This window comes from Rhinatrema bivittatum, chromosome 4 (genome assembly GCF_901001135.1).
Source record: "Rhinatrema bivittatum chromosome 4, aRhiBiv1.1, whole genome shotgun sequence".
NCBI classification, from domain to species: domain Eukaryota; kingdom Metazoa; phylum Chordata; class Amphibia; order Gymnophiona; family Rhinatrematidae; genus Rhinatrema; species Rhinatrema bivittatum.
The window spans coordinates 418,241,902-418,261,889 of record NC_042618.1 but is presented as its reverse complement, the minus strand read 5'-3'; the positions used below and the strand labels follow the sequence as shown (position 1 = coordinate 418,261,889).

The 19,988-nt window shown below is 40.7% G+C and overlaps 1 protein-coding gene across 5 annotated transcripts in view; it reads left to right on the top strand.

Annotated features, from left to right (window-relative positions):
* EEFSEC (eukaryotic elongation factor, selenocysteine-tRNA specific) overlaps positions 1 to 19,988 on the top strand; it is a 379,816-nt gene that overhangs the window by 136,465 nt on the left and 223,363 nt on the right. For all 5 annotated transcript variants that reach the window (XM_029601306.1, XM_029601302.1, XM_029601305.1 and 2 more), the window contains exons 3-4: positions 1,027 to 1,123; positions 6,005 to 6,169. In XM_029601306.1, coding sequence (XP_029457166.1) covers positions 1,027 to 1,123; positions 6,005 to 6,169 — 262 coding nt within the window. The remainder of the gene's footprint in view (positions 1 to 1,026; positions 1,124 to 6,004; positions 6,170 to 19,988) is intronic.

Here is a 19,988-nt window from a genome sequence, read left to right as displayed (position 1 = left end):
AGGAAAAACTACCCCCACACATTTACCCTTCCTATTTTCTGTGGGTAGTTTTCCAGAGTTAAAAGTACATGCACGCTTTTGAAAAAAAAAATAAATTCAAAACTGTGCAAGTGAATACGAACCCCTACCCCCGGGAACACCTCTTCTTATTGTATGCAGTGGTACTAATGCACATAAGTTTATCTGCACACAGAGAGAGCAGTTTTCAGAAAGCCCATTTCCACGGGTAAAACACTGTTTTACTTGTGGAAATGCTTTCAGAATTACCCTCCTTATTCTACCAACTTTGCTGAATTTGTACCCAGCACATCTAACATTAACTTGATGATGTCATGGCCATGTAAAATAACCAGTAAAGTATCTGACCAGTTAGACTAAATTTTGTGTTTAAAGTTATTAGATTGATTCTGTAGAATTTTACTATCAAAGATGGATGTCACCTTAGGGGTGAGTATTCATGTGACATTTTGTAAGAACTACTAGATTGGGCATTTGTCTTAGTAAGCAGTTTTTTTCTACTACTAAGACAGTCATCAATGTAAGAAAATGCAGAGGATGGATGGGGAAGAGCCAGTTTAGCTCAGGTTTGCTGTTAGCCAAACTGGTGGATATCAATCACTCACACTGTAGTATTAGTGTCAACAGAGCAAAGTGTGAGGAACAAATTACAGAACAAATGTTCTGTAAGTCGTGAAGGTTTAATTTAAAGACTGGTGCATCAAACTTTTAATTCGGAAACAAAAATTAGTTCTACTATATCCAAACTTAATTTGGAAAACAGAATTGACAGAATCCAGTGCATAAACAGTTCCAAATTGTATTAAGAGGTCAGCATAACTGGGTCCCCTGACACGGCCATGTTTCGCCTGCTGGCTTCATCGGGAAGGTCAAGCTGGAGGGACCTCCAGAAGAGTATGGATACATAAATTAACAGAGCTAAAACAGCTTCCATACGTTAGAAAACTTGTGTGTTCGCATCTTATATGGTTACTTCTATATTTTATGTTACTTTTTTTCCCCATTCAGATTCCGTGGATCACCCATTATTTCAGTGGCAGCCAAACCTGGTGGATCTGATGCTCCAGAGTCTAGTGCTGCACAGGGCATATCGGAGTTAATAGAGGTAAATGCTTTCAAAGACTTTTGCTTACAGAATCACTTGTGTAGTGAGCTTGCAGTTTTTGCTTGGCTGGCACAGTGCTAGAATCTATTGGGAAGGAAGAATACTATATCATTCCCAATTCAAAAGTGAGATGTACTCTGTGCTATAGAAAGCAGGCAGGATAGGGTGTAACAATTTATTTATTTGATTAATATTCTACTTTTCAGGCATTTCAAAGTGGATTACATAGAGGTACAACAGGTATTTCCCTATCCCCTGAGGGATATAATATAGTGGAAATAGTGCCCTCGCTAAAAAAGAAAAATTGGCGAGGTTAGGAAATTATAGAGTAACTGCATCGCACAGATAAATATTGCAACACATTGCACATTATCACATCGCAAATTACTTGTTTTTAACACCCATGGTATATTATTGTAGGTCATAACGCACAAGCGCAGCTGTTATTGCGCGCAAGAGAGACTCTGTATAGAGTCAATGTTCCATGCAATACGTATACCACTGTAAGAGGGGACACTTTCAACTCGGGGCAGGTTTAGGGGGCTGGTTTTACATTGTACAAATCAACTCCTCTTGTTACCGTTCATTGATTCAAATGATAGAAATTCATCAGTCATATCAAATTTGAAGTTAATTCCTCTGACTGTGTATGTAAGACCACCTCCCCAAAACTCTCTCTCTCTCTCTCCTGTGCGATAACATTTTCCCCGGTAACACGCGTTAGGGCCTTATCGCACGAGTTAGGGACTAACGTATTTTGATGAATGACCCGGTAAGTTTGTATCTGAAGCAATAAAGGATGAAATGATTTGACCAAGATCACAAGGAGCAGGTTGTGGCTTTACCTGAATTGCCAAACTAAGGCCAAGATTCATCATTCCGTGCGGAATGATCAGGGAGGCGGGGGGGGGGGGGGGGGGGAAGCAGGGGGGCGGTTGGGTGATAACCTGCAGCTGGCCACACCACGGCGGTGCGGTTTCGCCTGCCGCGGTGTGGCTGGCTGCAGGCTATCCGGGCATAGCACCACCATAAAAGGTGGTGCTGTTCCCCGCGCTACTGCCGGTGATAATGTTCGAAACATTATTGCCGGCAGCGGTGCCGCCGCCGATTTCCATAATTCCCTCCCTACCTCCGCCCCGACTCCTCCCCTCCCCCTAATTTAAATCTTATCATCGCGATAAGGGCCTATCGCGGCTTGGAAAATAACCCCCTAAGTTAGAATGAAGATTCATCTACTCCAGCATTTTGTGACTGACCATAGCATGGAACAGTGCGTAACTAACAAAGCAGGTCATGTTTAAAGTGGTCCATCACATGTTGTACCCTTATAGCTTTCAGCATCTTAGTTTAGGGGTGCTCTGAACATGCAGTGATATTCCTGATTTGTTTTGTTAAATAGTCTGATCCCTTTTTCAGTCTGTTTGTAGTGTTTGCCTTCATAGTGTCCTGTCTGAAGCACAAGAACAAAGCAAACTGGATTCATATTTTCAGGATTACAGTTTTTTTTATTACACGGACGATCATCTTTCAGTATGGAGTAGGGTGATTAAATAATTTCCCAGGTTTAAAGTATAGAAGATATACTTCCCTCCTTGTCTGGAAAAAAAATCTTGCATAATTTAATAGTAAACAGTCGTCCGGTTTTCTGGATGCCTGTTTTCTATACGTAGCACCTGCTACTTTTTGGCCCTATTTTTTCTAGCATTGTTAGGGTTCTGCGATTTTGGGATCCTCCCCTTGATTTTACCCCTCCTCTTTTTTGGGATATGTTTCAGGAGTATATATATTGCCCTTGGAGCATGTGCACAAGGTCTTTCCTCCCTAAGAATTGTTCAGGGAGGTCTTGCTGCATTCCTGGATGTCTGATCAAGGCGGTGGTCTTTGCTGCTACCCAGTTCGCTGACCCAGGAGATGGCGTTTTGGAGAAGAGTAGATTTTTGAAGACGTTTGTAGTGAAGGTTTGCTATTTTTGACCCTGTGGTCCAGATCCTGAAGGACAGGCAAAAACCACTAAAGGGCTGGGTTTCTGATTTTCTCCTTTGTACCCGGTAAACAACAAAGGATAAGAATCTTGGGGGTTAAGGTTGGCGAAGTTGGAGATTTTTGAGACCAGTTTTTACAGTACGATCAGATTTCCCTTGCTTGACGTTGGTAGTTGACTGTTTTAACCCATGGCCAGGGAACAGTGGGTGAAGCTGCTGATTTTTGGAAGGCTGGAGAACATTTTGCAGAAGTTGGGATTTTTGTTGTTCCCCTGTTTATGATAGTTAAGGAGGACAATCCTCCCACCCTCTCTGGGGAAGGGATAGTGGAGACTGTGGACATTGGATCAGTTAGAGGAAAGAGAGAGAAGGAAAAGCCCTTGGAATTTAGTAGCCCCTTGGATTTAGCAGGCCAGTGATCTGGAAATCCCGCTACATAAATAATTATCAGCTGAATAGATGCTGGTTTCTCCACTTTTAAATTCTTGGGGAGAGTGACATGTAACAGACTTTCCTATCTGGATTTGCTGGGTCCTTCTAGGCGACCCGGACTGTTCGCTGTTGGAAACAGGATGCTGACCCAGCATGTCATTTCTTATATTCTTGGGGAAATGAAGCACACAAGAAAAACAGTCATTGACGGAGTCATGCACAAAACAACCTATAGATAATTCCTATACAGAGTTGGAATGGATTAATAGAATTGTTACCACTTTTTTTTTTTTTTTTTTAGGGGTGGGAAGAGGGTGGGCAGTTATTTTGGTTGACATAAACCTGGTTTTCAAAACCCTTAATTCAGGTCAAGTGGCAGGACTGGGTGGCTTTATTTTTAATGTCTACAAATTTTTAAAGCTATTTCACCATTCTTTGCTAATCTATTGTATATCTTGTGATATTTATTTTTGTATTGCTCCGCCTTACCTAAGACCAAGTATCAAACAACAATAACTCTCTGACAAAAAAAGGATTGATGAATTGGTTCTTCTGCCTTAATAGGAACGTTTGAGTTTCCACTGAATTAAAACAAAAATGTGATTTTTGTCTTTGAGATCACATTGGTTCCTCGGTAGCACTTAGCTTCCAACTTGTTGCAAGTTTTATATTTGCAGGAAGCACTGATGTTTTAAATCTTTGCAGAAAAGTTCTTATGGCTGAAAAAATAATGAAAATATAAATAAGTAATAGGAAATTTTAATTTACAGAGCTAGTTGCAAAGCTGTCAGCTGTTTTCTTGATATTTCAATTATATGCTATATGAAAGCTTTAGTAAATGATGGTAGAATTTTTTTTTAATAAAGATCCAATGACTTTCAAATGTAAAAGTACTATAGATTTTTAAATTGCTTTTCCCGAGGTTCCGTTAGTTTATGTTGAGATTAGGAAATTTGTTACTGGCAAATAGGAAGACAAAACATTGCAGGAAATACTCTTTATAAAGAGAGAGAATCAGTTTCACTTCTGACTGGCACGCTAATAACATAGAATAGTAGATGGTGGCAAATGTAGGCCAGTTGGCCCGTCTGGTCTGCCTAACAACTGCGCAAGATCTGAGAGTAGTTAAACTAAACCTATACACAGCAAGCCAAGAACAGAGAGCATCTAAGGATTAACTGAAGGAGGCAGAGCCCTGGATAGTCTGTTTTGTTCCACATTTTTCTTCCCCGAAACTTTGGACAATGCAGTGGGATTAGCCTCTGATTTTAGGCATTGGCAGTGGTGTAGCATTTCATTCAGTTTGATATGTGGGTTTCATGGTCCATGCCTCAAAATGCAGGCATTTCCCCTTTCTTCTTAATTTTTTTTCCAGGGCCACATCTGTGTTTTGTTACTCTTAGGGAGCTCCCACGTTTCTAGTTTTTTTGTTAATCTGTTTTTAACTGTGGTGTTGGGAAAACTCTGTACCTGTCACTGTGAGCAACCTTTGTTGCGCAGATAGTGTGGAGAGGTTTTCAGTGTCTCTGTATGCAGGGAGGACTTCAGGGCTGTCCTACTGGTGCTTTTCACAATCCTTAAATTCATTAGAAAACTAAGGGTGAAAAGAAACTGTCTGGTTTACAAAAATGTGCTGTCCTCTTTGGTTGATTATGGGATTGCTGCATTCCTCCATCAGCACAGGTCCTTGGGTATGTCAATATGTGCCAGCTGTCTCAGGTAGTGTCGTACACACAAAAACAGCATGCTGGCAGACAGAGATGGCAGCCAGCAGCACAGTTACAACAGAAGAAGACTCCTGTGATATGTTTATGGTCTAAGGGGCCTCTGCTTTTTGTAGGGCAGTGGTAGGAATGATGTAGTCCAGGGTATTTCTAAGTAAAAACCATGAGCATAAAATTGTACCTACCTACATACAGCAAGAGAGAGGCTGGGCTGTTGAACCAGCAGACTGTACTGTCATGATTCAAAAGCCATGAGACCTCTGGGTTCCTTTTTTATAGATTGGGGTTTGGTGCCGTGGTCTTATTTTTGTTTCAAAATTAAATGTAATCTTGGAACTTTATAGGACTGTAAATAGAACTGTAATTATAGGAAAGAACTTGCTAGCTTTCTTTTATAACAGTTGTGCAGTTGTCAGCGGGCAGTTGTCAGCAGTTGTAATACTTTTGCTGTAGTGGCCATGTACAAGGACGTGAGTGGTGGTGGTGTGGCTCCATCGCTAGCACTATTTTGTCAGGGGAGCTTTGTCCACAATGCCAAAATCTCCATAAAGCGTAAAATCTAACCCTGCTGCCACTTCTGACACCCACTGTTGTATCTGCTCTGCTACTCTATGCTGTATTAAACTGCAGAACGCCTGCAGTCTGCAGGCTTGTCAAATCAATCATCTGCATTTCCTTTTGCCTCATGCTGGCCGGTCATGACTTTTCACCAACACTCGATGTCCCTTTGATTCCCCTTCCAGCTCCTGAAGTCTCAGACGTACCTGCCGACGAGAGACCCCTCGGGACCCTTCCTAATGGCTGTTGACCACTGTTTCTCCATCAGAGGTCAAGGGACAGTGATGACAGGGACGATCCTTTCAGGCTCTGTGAGCCTTGGCGATAACGTAGAGATTCCTGCCCTGAAGGTGAGTCTTTTTCTCTCCCTCCACCACAGTTGGGAAAAGAAAACAGAATAAGATGTTTCTTTCTTGCTTTTATTTCCCCACATTTTTTTTTTTTGTAACTTAATTTTTTCTTATTTATTTTCTGGTTGTGTCCTGTTGAAGCAGGAAGGTATGACTGAGCTAAGAAAAATATAGTGACATCCTCTTATAATAAACACCTACATTCCACTCCGTTATTGAAGCAAGAGAGCAGTTTTCTATTTGTCTGTTATCTGGTGGGTTTTATAAAGGGAATGCAAACCTTTTCTCTCTCTTATCTTGTAGTCTTGAGTTGTTTTTTTTTTTTCCCCCGCATTACTGCCTATGTGAAAATAGTTGTGAAAGCTTTCTTAGACCTGATGTTCATGTACAAATGACATATATTTCTTTGGTGCATGCAACTCCTTCGCTGGAACAATAGTTTTATTCTGCTGGAAGAGGACTGGACATTAGGAAAAAAATTCCCTGTGTTAGGAAATTAAATTTAAGAGTCTGTGTATGGTGTTTCAGGAAATGCAACCATAACAAGCCAATAGAAAAGTCAGAAATTGAGGGGACACAAAGCAATGTGTATAAAACAGGCAACAAGTTTTTGCATGTCCCCTACTATGTGCTTTTGCATCACATTCTGTGACTTGTATTTGAACTGAATTTATGCAGATGCTTTCTGGTCAGGAGAGCAGTGGGTACTGTCAGAAATGGAAAGCAGGATAAACCTTGAGGTGCCTATAAAGCCAGCAATAGCGCTGAAGGGGCAAGAGAAACATAAAACGGACAATGTACCTCTGCCCCCGGTATGTGCGCTGTGATTCAGGCAAAAGTAAAGTCTCTAGTTTGGGAGAAAAGAGTTACAACGTTTTATGGAAGTGCCTCTGTATGTGAATGGATAGCAAACTGAAAACAGACTTGCCGTACTGGTTGCACATAGAGATCCTGTGATGGCTGGGTGTCTGTAAATGGTGTGTTTAGTTGGGTGATCTCTGATGTGTCATTTGTGGAGAATAATGCTTTCATTTCCATATACAATGGGGTTTTTAGGACTGGGGTAAGGATTGGGCCAATGAATTTAATTTCCTGTAACTTCTGAAAGGGCAAACATTCAGCAAAATAAAGTGTGCAAACAAAATCTTGTGCAAAAAGCACTGTACGATGGCTATATATATAACATACACACACATGACAATTTTCTTCTTGTTCCTTTGGGTTTCCAGTTCAGTTGGCATTACAGCATCTCCAGCTCCAATTGCTCTAAGGAGAAAAATTTCATGATTAGATAAAAGTCCAGCAACTCTTTTATTGCAAAAAGTAAATTAAAATTAAATTGAATTGAATTATTGTGAAGGTAGAGCAGGAAGAGCATTGTCAATAAAGGACGAGCTTGTCTGTCTTCACTCGCTTTCATACATTGAAACAAAATGGGTTACCAGCTGTATAACGGTTCATTTGATTTTTGGGAGCCCTGGGGATGGTGTTGCAGTTTAAGGTTAAGATGCACAAGGTGTTCTGTTTTGACCTTCTACTAGCTAGACAATTGTGGCTTTGGTTTCCTTTGCTCTTTGAGTCATGTTGTAGCCATGTAGCGGTAATTAGAAATACTGTTAAACTGAGAAGAAGAAATTAGCATTAATGTCTTTTTGCTGGTTCTGGTGTACGAGAGTTGAGTCAATAAACCAATAGCAGCTCTGTGGCCTCACATTTTGCATTTTTGCTGAGTGTGTCATCATCCGTAAAAAAAAAAAACCAAAACAAAAAACCAAAAACCCAAAACAGTTTTGCAGTGAACTTTGAGAAGAAGTTTCTTACTGCAACAGTGACTTCTAAGGTCAAATCTGCTGTGAATAGGGCAACAGTTTTGACTACATATTGTGAAGAACTATCGGATGTTTTTACAACGGTTTTGTGTTAGAAAAATAACTCTGAGTTCCTGTTAAATTAACCAGATGCCAAGATGGCCACCAGGCTTGCAGTCTTCGTGTTCCTCCTCTTTGTTTAGTGCCCAGGTTTATCAGCTGGAAGCCACTTCAAGAGCATCCCTGTTTCATGATCCAGGGCATGATGTGAAGACAAAAAAAGGAAGAAGAGTCTGTTGACTTGGTGACCATGTTCTTCATTGCTCATTAACAGGGACTGCATTTTGTTTTCTGAAATGGGACCAAGTTAGAACAATGCTTTCCAGCTGATCTTCACACCAACTAGAGGATGAATTGTTTTCCCTCTCTGCAGAAGTTTACTATGAGTAGTGGGCACTGCTGCTTAACAACAAAAGGACGTTGAATGACGTGTTTTGAACTCTTGGATAAAATAAGGTACTGGATGATCGCTCTTTGGTGTTTGACCCTGATTGAGTACAGTGAAGGCAGAGTGCTTTAGTTTGGATACAAGACTGCACTGGTCACTGATGAGTTGTAATGCATGGGAGAGGTTGATGTCTTTCATGAACAAAATACAGAGGAAGCACATTTCACAACACGTTTAGGTTTGTGACATTTTATGACCTCTCTTTGCACCCTGTCCCTCAGGTAGGAGAGCTGGTGCTCACCGGGCATTGGGATATGAGGTAGGAAACCAGTTGTTTTTAAATCCAAGGATCCTTTCTCACTAAATGAAGTGACTTCGTTTTCCAGTTTTGCTAATGAACTTTGACACCTCTGACCGCTTGAACCTGCAGGAAGGAGAGACACTGCATTTAAAAATAAACAGTAACATTCTGGAGCACTCCTGCTTTCTTTTATTTGTGCCTCATGCACTCTTGCTCATGTAAGCTGCCATCTGGCCCTGGTTAACCGAACGGTGAAACAATGTTTTGCAAAGAGACCCAGAGAAATCCAGTCTAACTTTGAAAGACAGTACAGTTCTGTACTAGGGCTGTTAAAGGCCTCTCTGTGGAGTCAATTGCTCTATACTTGAAGTTAGTACTTGAGAGTGTGAACTGAGTATTCCTGCTGGGAATATTACAACAACTGAAGTACAATTACCCTTTGGGATTGTGCCATTATATTGCATTCTTTCCTGGTTCCTCATTAATCAACTCCAGCTAATTACATAATAGGGCATTTTCAGTTTTATTTTCAGGGAAATTATGTTACAACCTCAGATTGGTTGGTCACTTTGTGATGCTGACATCACAGATGGGATTAATTTTATATGTTAATCTAAACTGAAAGTATTTGAGGTCACAGCTTCCTGCTCAGTTGCCACACCAGTCTTTAAATGCCTGGATAAAACAGCCACTCTGAATAGGAAAGAGTTACTATGGTAGTGCACCTTTTCTGCTGAACTAATATTTTTTCATCGTTTTGTAATTTAACAGATTATAATATTAATAACCTCCATTTTTAAGCAAACTTAATATACTGTGCTTTTCTAAATTATTCATGTTATTAGCTTGTTTTGTATAAGGTAGCATTTCTCTTCCACCTTTGTTTTTATTCTTTGATTCTTCTTTTAGTATACTACTGCTTATTTCTATAACGCTGCTAGACGTACACAGGAATGTACAGATACATAGAGGAGCCAGTCTCTGCTCCATGGAGCTTAGTCTAGTCAAGACACACAGACGAGACAGAAGGAGATTTCAGTAAATGTATCTGTTACATTAAAGATTATTTAAATAGATAAGGCTATCATTGTGAGGAGCCATCGTGGTGGTTGGCAGGGTTTAACATTTAAAAGCAGCCTTGAAAAGATGTGTTTCTAGGTGGGACTTGAATATGACACACCACCCCAGAAAGACTGCTCCAGAAATATGGTGCAGCTCTAAAATTATTTTGTTTCATATATCTGCCAATTTATCAGACTGAGCATTCATTGTATGGCCTTGCTTTTTAACCCTGAACTCTATCTTGCCCCTTTGCATTAACTAGTGATTGCTATTCCAAGAGGTCATCGTTATTGAACTGAAGTACCTAAAATTCTATAAAATAACGCATTATAATGTAACCCCCTCTTCATTGTATAGACTAAATAAAGGGGCCGCATAGTTTCCAGGGCTAGCTGTTCAACGTCCTGGACTTCTTATTCTCTCTGCCATCTCACAATGTAACAGCCACTGGGATGCCGGAGTTTCACCGGTAGGAAGGAGGTATGACCTTCATGGCTCTAGTTTGTGTTGAGGTTCACAATTCAATTGGTCACTCTTAACACACTTCTAATCTCAGTTCAGAGGGTACTCACAGAAGGAAGAATTTCAATAAGTCGAGGTTAGATGGATGAAACCCAGCCAGCAGTCCAGTAGTGCTATTCAACCAAAAATGGTTTAAATTTACTTCAACTTATAAAAAAAAAACTGAGAAAAATTAACATAAAAAGCAGAATAATAACTCCTAGGACTGTAGTTTCTTTATGCATAGTGCTCCTTCTCTTAATGCTTCTCCTCTGATCTGAATCAATGTCCAATATACCCTCCTCTAGTAGGAGGTAAGACTAGAAAACCCCTCCTTACTTTAAAACTGTGTACCAAAACTTCTTCTAGTCCAGTAATCTCCCTGCTGTTAACTGGTCACAGAGATGAGGCAACTGGAAATCCAATCCTTCCAGCAAGGGTGTACTGGCCTTCCTGTTAGGAAGCTAGTCAAAATCACAAAAATTTCAGTTTATAAACAAAACTCTCAGCTTTGTGAGCCATGAGGCCTACCAGGATCTTCACCTCAAAAAACACTTTCCTCAGCTCCACACTCACTAATTCCTCAAGAAGAACCTTCCTTTGAGCATGGTTACCCCTAGATATATACATAGGGGTAACCATGCTGTGAGGCATATATATGGCAAGACCCATGTCAAAAAAGGGATGAACCAAAGATAGTGGAGGATTCAAATATGCAAAAATCCCCAAAACAGCTGTCACAAGAGAGGTTTAGTGAGGGTTGCAAAGCCACCGTCACAGTATAAAACCAGATACTTGGACATTGTAATACAAAAAAGGGGCTTTCAAATGCCACAAGAAACATGGGGATTAGTATTAATTCCCAGTGTAGAAATATTGTGTAATCTGAGTGTATGCATTTTATTTTGTTGTTGTATTGTTGTGTAGAATCATGCTGTATGGATTCAGTTACCAGTAGCTGCTTCCTGAATATAATGTTAAGTATTTCACCTTTAATCCAGAGGTGAACCCAGTGCGATCTGCATTTTAAACTTTTGAAACATGTATGCAGTCACCTCTGGGATGAATCATAGAAATATAGAATGTGATGGCAGATGAGGCCATCAGGCCTGCTCAATTTCAAGCCAGGTGCAAAGGCAAAGACCCCAGTTGACTTGGCTGTACCTTTTATGGTGCTTGGATTATGCGTTAATTTCCAGTGGGGAAAGCCAACAGTAAATACATTAGGTACTTGCAGTTGGATAAACTGAAGCAAAAGGAGAATGTTTGATCTGTCCATGGTCATACTGAATCAGCAGAAAATGCGATTTGAGCTTGCTTACATCCCAAATGTCCCAGCTGGCGTTTCATTACACTAACCACTGGGTCACACCTACATTGAACAGAGTTGAAGGGCAATTAGGGTGACATTGTCGCAGTTGAATTTTTCATGGGTTGCTGCATGATGATGCTATGAGTGCAATAGTTTGAGTTCATTAGTTCTCCAAATACAAATCTGGTATTGTGAAGTGAAGGTCCCCTGGTCTGAGAGAGCATTTCATTTTGGTTCTCACAAGTGTTCTAACTCTTAAAATGGGGGTAGGTGGGGGGAGGGAAGAGTGACAATGTGTCAGCCTCCAGAAAAATAGAGGGACAATCAACAGAGCATTGCTACGGGCCCTGGACATTAAACACAGTTCAAATCAGAAAGGCTAGAATCGTTTTGAAAGTTTGTTCATTCATTACAGTATGATGTGTTGTACAATAAGTAACACTTTCTCTGTTGTTCTTTTTATGTGATGTTTAATTTTAACAAAGATCTGCCTGATAAATTACTTTGATAGCTAAATTAATGCATTTTTAAACAGAATTTTATGCTGTTCTTGGTGAATGCTGACACTGAGGCATTTTTATATAGTGAAAATGACCATAAACGAGCACTATGGGCTAATCAAAATAAACCCAAGAATTTAAAAGTTCAGGTTTTCCTGGGAAGTTAGCTAGATTGGAATGCTACCCTTGAGTATATGGTGCTGTACATCCTAGGTATGTTTGGTTCCCTTCCCAGCAACATTTTAGCCCCTGGCAGAGGTTGTCAAGTTATATATATATATATATATATATATATACATACATACATACATACCCTTTCTGATTGACCCAGTAGGAGGGTAGTTAGGTGTACAGCACCCAGAGAAAAATCCCAACATTTCAGAGAGAGTAACTTCTGAGGGAATAGCACTTGTTTCTGAGGGTGTATAATGTATTTATTTATTTATTTTTGGTTTTTTTATATACCGATCTTCTTGCATTGGATACAAATCAAATCGGTTTACATTGAACAATTAAACTTGCCTGTGAGCATTACATAGAACGAAGAACATATAAGAACATTAAAATAACATGGTAATTGAAGTATACATCTTATACAGATGCCTTGCAAAAAGCCAATGAAAATTAACAGATGAATGCATTGAATGAAATTGGGCTAGAGTGCAATGGGGAGGACAAGCAGAGGGAGGACGCGGGGATGAAGGAAAGGGGAAACAGAGGATCCAAAAAATGGTGGATTTAAAAGGAGGGTTAGAGGGTGGATTTATACCATAAGAGCAAAACAAATCATAGTTGCCAAGGGAAGTAGACTGTGAGCAATCAGGGAAACGCTAGGCTGAATAGCCAAGTTTTCAGTTTTTTCTTGAAGGACTGCTGGCACAACTGTGAGAGGGGGCATTTCAACCTCAATTAGCTGTCTTAAATCAGTGATAAGTGTTTCTTACAAAGGGCGTGCCACATGGTGGTACTTTTTAGAAATAATATTGTATCGTTTCCCATCCTCTGAGGAAATGCATTACATGTTTATAAACCCTCATTGATTTCTTTATTGAAATTCAAACCTTACTTTTTGTTAAGAATATAAGGCATTTTTTTTAAAGATTGTTATGGTATAAAATTATTACAGGTTGCACTGTAAATGCATGATATACATTTGTATCTTTCAGATAAAACAAATAATACAGTGACCAGTTGCTTACAAGGCATACAGGTAAACATTTAGTAAGCTGGTAGGTGGAGGAGTTATAAGATAAAGTTATGGGGATAACATCAGCTGAAGATTCAGTAGCATTTATCCAGATTAAAGTGCTATTGAATATATTAGGCTAAAATTATCCAGCGAAAGCTGTTTGGGTAACTTTGCCATTCACCAACTTACTGAATATTCAAACAAAAGAAAAAAGGTAGGGCCGAGCAGTGGCGGATTCTCTCTAATTCCCAGTATCTCAAAATCTTGTAGCACGGCCAAGCAGCCCCTTCAATCCCCACTGTCATTTAAAATTGTAGAATGGTGAATGGTGTGGAGGTCAGATGAGAGGCTATTTTAGCCAAAAAAAAAAATAGGAAAAAGCATAAGCAGTGACAAGTTAAGTGTAAAACACTGGTAAGGTAAGTTGAGAGAGAATTTGAAATGAAGTTGGCCATAGAGGCAAAAACTCATAATAAAAACTTTAAAAAATATATCCAAAGCAAGAACCCTTTGAAGGAATTGGTTGGACCATTAGATGACCAAGGGGTTAAAGGGGCTCTTAGGGAAGATAAAAACATTGCAGAAAAGCTAAATAAATTCTTTGCTTCCGTGTTTACTAATGAGGATGTTGGGGAAAAACCGGTTCCAGAGATATTTTTCAAGGGTGATGAGTCAAATGAACTGAACCAAATCACTGTGAACCTGGAAGATGTAGTAGGCCAGATTGACAAACTAAAGAGTAGCAAATCACCTGGACCGGATGGACCCCAGGGTTCTGAAGGAACTAAAAAATGAAATTTCAGATCTTCTAGTTAAAATCCATTGTAACTGAAGACTGGAGGGTGGCCAATATAACCCCAATATTTAAAAAGGGCTCTAGGGGCGATTCGGGAAACTAGAGACCAGTTAGCCTGACTTCAGTGCCAGGAAAAATAGTGGAAACTATTCTAAAGATCAAAATCACAGAGCATATAGAAAGACATGGTTAAATGGAACACAGCATGAATTTTCCCAAGGGAAGTCTTGTCTCACAAATCTGCTTCATTTTTTTGAAGGGGTTAATAATCATGTGGATAAAGGTGAACCGGTAGATGTGGTGTATTTGGATTTTCAGAAGGCTTTTGACAAAGTCCCTCATGAGAGGCTTCTAAGGAAACTAAAAAGTCATGGGAAAGAAGGTGATGCCCTTTCGTGGATTACAAACTGGTTAAAAGGCAGGAAACAGAGAGTAGGATTTTAAATGGTCAATCTTCTCAGTAGAAAAGGATAAACAGTGGAGTACCTAAGGGATCTGTACTTGGACCAGTGCTTTTCAATATATTTATAAATGATCTGGAAAGGAATACGACGAGTGAGGTAATCAAATTTGCAGATGATACAAAATTATCCAAAGTAGATTAAATCACAAGTGGATTGTAATAAAATTGCAGGAGGACCTTGCAAGACTGGAAGACTGGGCATCCAAATGGCAGATGAAATTTAATGTGGACAAGTGCAAGGTGATGCATATAGGGAAAAAGAATCCATGCTGTAGTTACACAATGTTAGGTTCTTTATTAGGAGCTACCACCCAGGAAAAAGATCTAGGCATCATAGTGGATAATACATTGAAATTGTCAGCTCATTGTGCTGCAGCTGTCAATAAACAAACAATCAGGTTGATACAGTACAGTACTTAATATCATAGCGATATTAAGTTGGAGGTCCCGAAAAGTAAAAAAAAAAAAAAAATTTGAATTCGGCCCGTGGCTGTCGGGCTGAAAACCGGATGCTCAATTTCTGGTTTCCGAGCCCGTGGCTGTCAGCGGGCTCTAGAACAGACGCCAGCAAAATTGAGCGTCGGCTGTCAAACCTGCTAACAGCTGCCGCTCCTGTCAAAAAGGAGGCGCTAGGGACGCGCTAGTGTCCCTAGCGCCTCCTTTTCCCCGTTTTTACCGCATCACCTAATTTAAATGCAGAATCACGCGCACCGGCGAAGGGCCGGTGCGCGTGATTCACACCGGGAGAGCGGGTGTTCGTCTGCTCTCCCGCGGACTTTACTGTATCGGCCCGAATGTTAGGAATTATTAGGAAGGGAATGGTGAATAAAACAGAAAAAGTCATAATGCCTCTATATTACTCCATGGTGAGACTGCACCTTGAGTACTGTGTGTAATTTTGGTCGTTGCATCTTAGAAAAGATATAATTGCATTAGAGAAGGTACAGAGAAAGGTGACCAAAATGATAAAGGGGATGGAACAGCTCCCCAATGAGAAAAGGCTAAAGAGGTTAGGGCTGTTTATCTTGGAGAAGAAATGGCTGAGGGGGGGCTATGTTAAAGATCTTTAAAATCATGAAAGGTCTAGAATTGGTAAATGTGAATTGGTTATTTACGCTTTTGGATAATAGAAGAACTAGGGGGTACTCCATGAAGTTAGCAAATAGCACATTTAAAACTAATCGGAGAAAATTCTTTTACACTCAGTTCACAATTAAACTCTGGAATTTGTTGCCAGAGGATGTGGTTAGTGTAGTTAGTATAGCTGGGTTTAAAAAAGGAGGAGAATTCCATTAATTGCTATTAATCAAGTTGACGTAGGGAACAGCCACTGCTATTACTGGCATCAGCATGGGATCTGCTTTAGTGTTTGGGTACTTGCCAAGTATTTGTAGCCTGGATTGGCAACTGTTGGAAACAGGATGCTGGGCTTGATGGACCCTTGGTCTGACCCAGTATGGCAATTTCTTATGTTCTTTTGTTCTTATGACCCCCAACCCCTACCTTAAAAAAAAATGACGGCTAAAAATATCCATCTCAAACCCTCCAAACTATCCTGAAATCAGAGTGGAAGGAAAAGCTCTTACCTACCTGCTCTGCTGAATCCTAAGTACCAATAGCTCTGACAGCTACCCACACTTAAGTATTGGTTTATTCACTGCACTTGAGCAATGATTGGTTCCTTCACGGACAGCTGTCGGTGAAGGGACCAATGGGGGGTGGGGATTTTTGTCCATAATTTTTTTAAAGGTAGGGTTTGGAGGGCAATGAGCACTGCTTTCTGCTCTAGAATTTTAAATGATATTGGGTGTGGGGGGGGGGGGAGGTGTTTGGTTGCACTACTAATTTTTTACATAGTGAGCTGCTCAGTGATTTTTAATCATTTGGGAAGGGGTGATTGAATGCTAGTTTCTTCTTCTTTTTTTTTTTTTTGTTATATGCCTAACTTTGGGACAGCAGCTTTTCCAACACACGGGCAGAATACAGTAAACCACACAGGAGAGTGGGCGAGCGCACAGACCACTCTCCCGTGCGCGCGATTCAGTAACTTTATTTAAATTAGGGCCCGCGGTAAAAAGAGGCGCGTCCCTAGCGCCTCCTTTTTGATGGAAGCGGCGGCTGTCAGCGAGTTTGACAGCCGACGCTCAATTTTGCCGGCGTTGGTTCTCAAGCCCACTGACCACCACGGGTTCGGAAACAGGACGCCGGCAAAATTGAACATCGGGTTTTCAACCCGTGAGCTGCATGCCCATTTTAAATTTTTATTTATGTATTTATTTATTTTTAACTTTTTTTACCCTTTGGGACCTCCGACTTAATATCGCCATGATGTTAAGTCGGAGGGTGCACAGAAAAGCAGTTTTTACTGCTTTTCTGTGCACTTCCCCGGCGCTGGCAGAAATTAATGCCTACCTTTGGGTAGGCGCTAATTTCTTAAAGTAAAATGTATGGCTTGGCTGCACATTTTACTTACTGTAGCGCGCGGGAATGACTACTAATAGGGCCATCAACATGCATTTGCATGTTGATGGCGCTATTAGTCTCAGGGGGGGGGGGGTTTGGACGCGTGTTTTCGACACGCTATTACCCTTTACTGAATAAGGGGTAAAGTTAGCGCGTCGAAAACGCGCATCCAAATGCCGGTTAACTGTGCGCTCCACCGGAATGCACTGTACTGTATCGGCCTGACAGCTGGATAACCTTAAGCTACAGCCCATGCCAATTCTTTCCTATCTGGCTGAATGTTAACAGAGTAATGACGTCAAAGTTAGCCAGACAAGCCCTTTTAAATATTTAACTCATAGAGATAATGTAAAGTTTTAAAATAATATAATACAAATTACAGTGTAAAAATTCTTCCTTTACTGAATGTCTGATTCAGTCTTAATGCTTTGAAAGGTTCATTGCGAAGTATTCCAAAGTTTTCTGGTTCTCCAGAACTACTCTATTGTTATAATTCAAATTCTGAATTTCTCTGGCCAGCAAGAGGCTGTAGTTAATGTACTCTAGCTGAAGGTCTAACTGGAGCAAGGTCAGGAGTTGAAAAGCTGGTTTTATTCAGACCCAGGGCATTAGCGAGAGAAAAATGATTATTTGGTGAGGAAGGAGGAGCGAGGTAGAAGTTGGAGAATGGGGAGGGGAAGAGTGTCAGAGGGAAAGCAGCTAAGCCAAGGGAGCGCCACTAATTTTAAACATTCGTTACCACTCTTAAAGCTTTAGGGGGTTTAATGTGATCCTTACTGGCAGGAGATCGGTAACTTGGCTAGTGCTGTTTAATGAACTCATCAAATGCTAACTCCGAAAAGAGGATCAGACTTTTACTTCACCTTCATTTTAAGGGCCCATGATCGCGTGTAACCCTCCTGAACTCTGCATGCTCTCACAGTTTGCATTTGTATATGAAGAAATTGAACTCAGAACCGCTTGGCTTCTTAGTCTTTATACACAGCTTCCTCTGCGTATCCTTGTCAGCTCTGCACTAACTTTTATGTCAAGTTAGTGCTGTGATTGCTTTTCTTATTTAGAGTCCATTGAGTTTCTCCTTTATTAATGACTGAAACTCAAACTGTAGATACTCAAACAATTCTCTGTGATAGAGAGAACTATCACTTAGGATAGAGAGTGGACTCTTTTTTTTTTTTTTTTTTTTGTCTTAATTCTCACAGGATGAACATGATACTGCAGCAAGTTTACCCATGGAGGTACTCTTTCTCAGGGCTGAATGTGGTACCTCCACTGCTTTCCCAGCCATTAATAATCAGAGAAGCACTGACCCAGGCTAGGCATTTAATCTATCCGAACTTGTTTTGCAGCCCTGTGCTAACTTTCTTGAAGTTTAAAGATGGCCATTTCCCATCTGCTTAGTCTTAGCTAAACATCAGCATTGATAGTCTGGTACCCTTTTTATTTTTCATGGTTCACTTGCCAAAGGTTCTGTTTTGTCCTTCTTGCTGTTAAACTGATTTCTTATTACAAGCAGTTTGAATTTGACAGGAAAGGTATCTTTTTATACAGAAAATTAATTTCTTCTGCTGAGAATATAACTAATCCCCTATCCTTAGAAAAAAAATTACGATGGCAGAGAAAGTCCACAATGTCCAGCTTAATCCGTCCATTTTCCCTTCTTTATCCTTCCCCAGTTATAAACCTACACTTAGGAACATGTTCTCTGTTAATAGGTAACACTCAGAAAACAAGCAAGTTGACCACAGCATTCTTACCTCTCCAATGCAGATGATCCCTTCCCAGTGAGCTCAAGAGATTTAGGAATTTTATATACTTGTATTATATGATACCTACCAATCCGGTAATGTCCTAAAATAAAAATGGTGAGTCGAACCACTTTTTATCCCAGGACAAGCAGGATGCTAGTCCTCACATGTGGGTGACATCATTGATGGAGCCCTGGTATAGAAAACTTTCTATCAAAGTTTCTAGAAAGTTTTGACTGGCCCTGTGAGGCCACTGAGCATGCCCAGCATGCTATGATATTCTCTGCCACAGGGGTCTCCCTTCAGTCTTCGTTTTTCCGTGCAGCTGTAAGCATCGCGGAGCAAGGAACCTTGTGAGTTAATCTCACAGTGTTACTGACTAAAAAAGTCATATATTTCTCATTTTTTTTTCTCTCCCATAAGGGATCTCTCTCAGATTGCTAATGGCTGGTGAATAATCTTAGCCTCGTTTTTACTTTGAGTAAAAACTTTCTCTCACATTTTCTTCCCTCTTTTCATGAGGAAAGCATGAGGTCCGTGCTGCCTATGACTGCTTTGAGACAGCATCTAGGGTGGCTGCATCAGGTATAAGTGCAAGACGTTGGGCTTGGCTTAAAGCCTCGGACCTCACGCCTGAAGTCCAGGACAAATTAGTCAACCTCCCATTTCTTGGAGATAACCTCTTTGGATCCAAAGTACAGGATGCAGTTGCTCTATTAAAGGAGCACAGGATCCACCTTCACAGCCATCTCGAAGGCCTCAAAGGAAAGACCCTAGAAGACCCTTCTACCGGCAGAGGCGGTATTACCCTCCAACAGCTAGGAGCAGATCTTCTAGGCTGCAACAGAGAACTCAACCTTAGACAACCTAGGGTGACTAGGCCTCAACCTCCACCACAGACAGGACCAGCAGCAGGCTTTTGAAGCCTTCCCCAGAGACCGAAGCCATCTCTCCAATCCTTATCCAGAGCTTCCGGTAGGAGGTTGAGTATCCTCCTTTTACAACCATTGGATTCAAATAACAACAGACCAATGGGTACTCGCAATAATATCTCGAGGTTACCAACTCAACTTCCTCTCAATTCCAACAGATTCTCCTCCGAGACCTATGTCTCTAACCGAAAATCACAAAACCCAATTACAAGTAGAATTATCCACCCTTCTGAGAGCCAGAGCAGTAGAGCGGGTGCCCCGGACTCAGCAGGGCAGAGGATTCTATTCCTGTTATT